The sequence below is a fragment of the Morone saxatilis genome, unplaced genomic scaffold, assembly GCF_004916995.1.
Source record: "Morone saxatilis isolate NCDOM2014 unplaced genomic scaffold, NCSU_SB_2.0 Contig16, whole genome shotgun sequence".
NCBI lineage: Eukaryota > Metazoa > Chordata > Actinopteri > Moronidae > Morone > Morone saxatilis.
Genome location: NW_023339718.1, coordinates 955047 through 955802, shown reverse-complemented (window position 1 = coordinate 955802; position 756 = coordinate 955047). Strand labels below are relative to the sequence as shown.

Below are 756 nucleotides of genomic sequence, written 5' to 3'. Positions count from 1 at the left end.
AAGATCCAGAAGAGCATCGAGGTGAAGAAGGAACATCTGACCAGCTTGCAGCCGGGACTCAATGCCATCATGCAGGTATGATAACGGCCTGGTTGCCATGTTATAAAGGTTTTGAGTTTTTATAGGACCACACTGTGTTTTTGTTCAGCTTGGAGCATTGGTTTTGCAAACTTTGTCGCTTATGTATTATTTATGATAATCATTTATTTGCTATTTTAGTTTATGGTGTTCCATTAAACTTTTGTGTCTTCACTGAGGTGAAGGTTAGCTGCTATACCACCAATGGACGCCATGTATGGATGCTCTGGTAACGATGCTCGCTCTTCTTTTCACAGGCATCTCTCCCAGTGCAGCAGTACCTGTCCATGCCTTTTGAACAGACTCAGAAACAGACAGAGATTGCCCGCCATCTGCCTCCACCTCTCTACGTCCTGTTTGTTCAAGCCAATGCTTATGGTCAGGCCTGTGGTACGTAATCTTTACAGAATATCCCGTGTTTCAAGACAAAACAGAGGTTTTCCTCATGCGATGCATCCCTGATTGTCAGTGATCTATTGCTGTTTCTGTTTCAGACAAGAACCTGGATGTGTCGATCAGTGGTGATGTGGATGAGGCCAAGGCCCTGTCCAAACCTCCAGAAGATTCCCAGGGTAAAAACACTACTATGTGTGCCTGCCAGCATGTGCACAAACACTTAGCTGTGCAGCTCTTTTCAGAGTTTAATTTTCAACTTGTGATGTAGAAACCTGAAGTCAC

The 756-nt window shown here is 44.3% G+C and overlaps 1 protein-coding gene across 1 annotated transcript in view; it reads left to right on the top strand.

The window, feature by feature from the left end:
- thoc5 (THO complex 5) overlaps nt 1–756 on the top strand; it is a 7518-nt gene that overhangs the window by 2914 nt on the left and 3848 nt on the right. Inside the window, exons 7-9 of the mRNA XM_035659138.1 lie at nt 4–75; nt 336–468; nt 573–650. Coding sequence (XP_035515031.1) covers nt 4–75; nt 336–468; nt 573–650 — 283 coding nt within the window. The remainder of the gene's footprint in view (nt 1–3; nt 76–335; nt 469–572; nt 651–756) is intronic.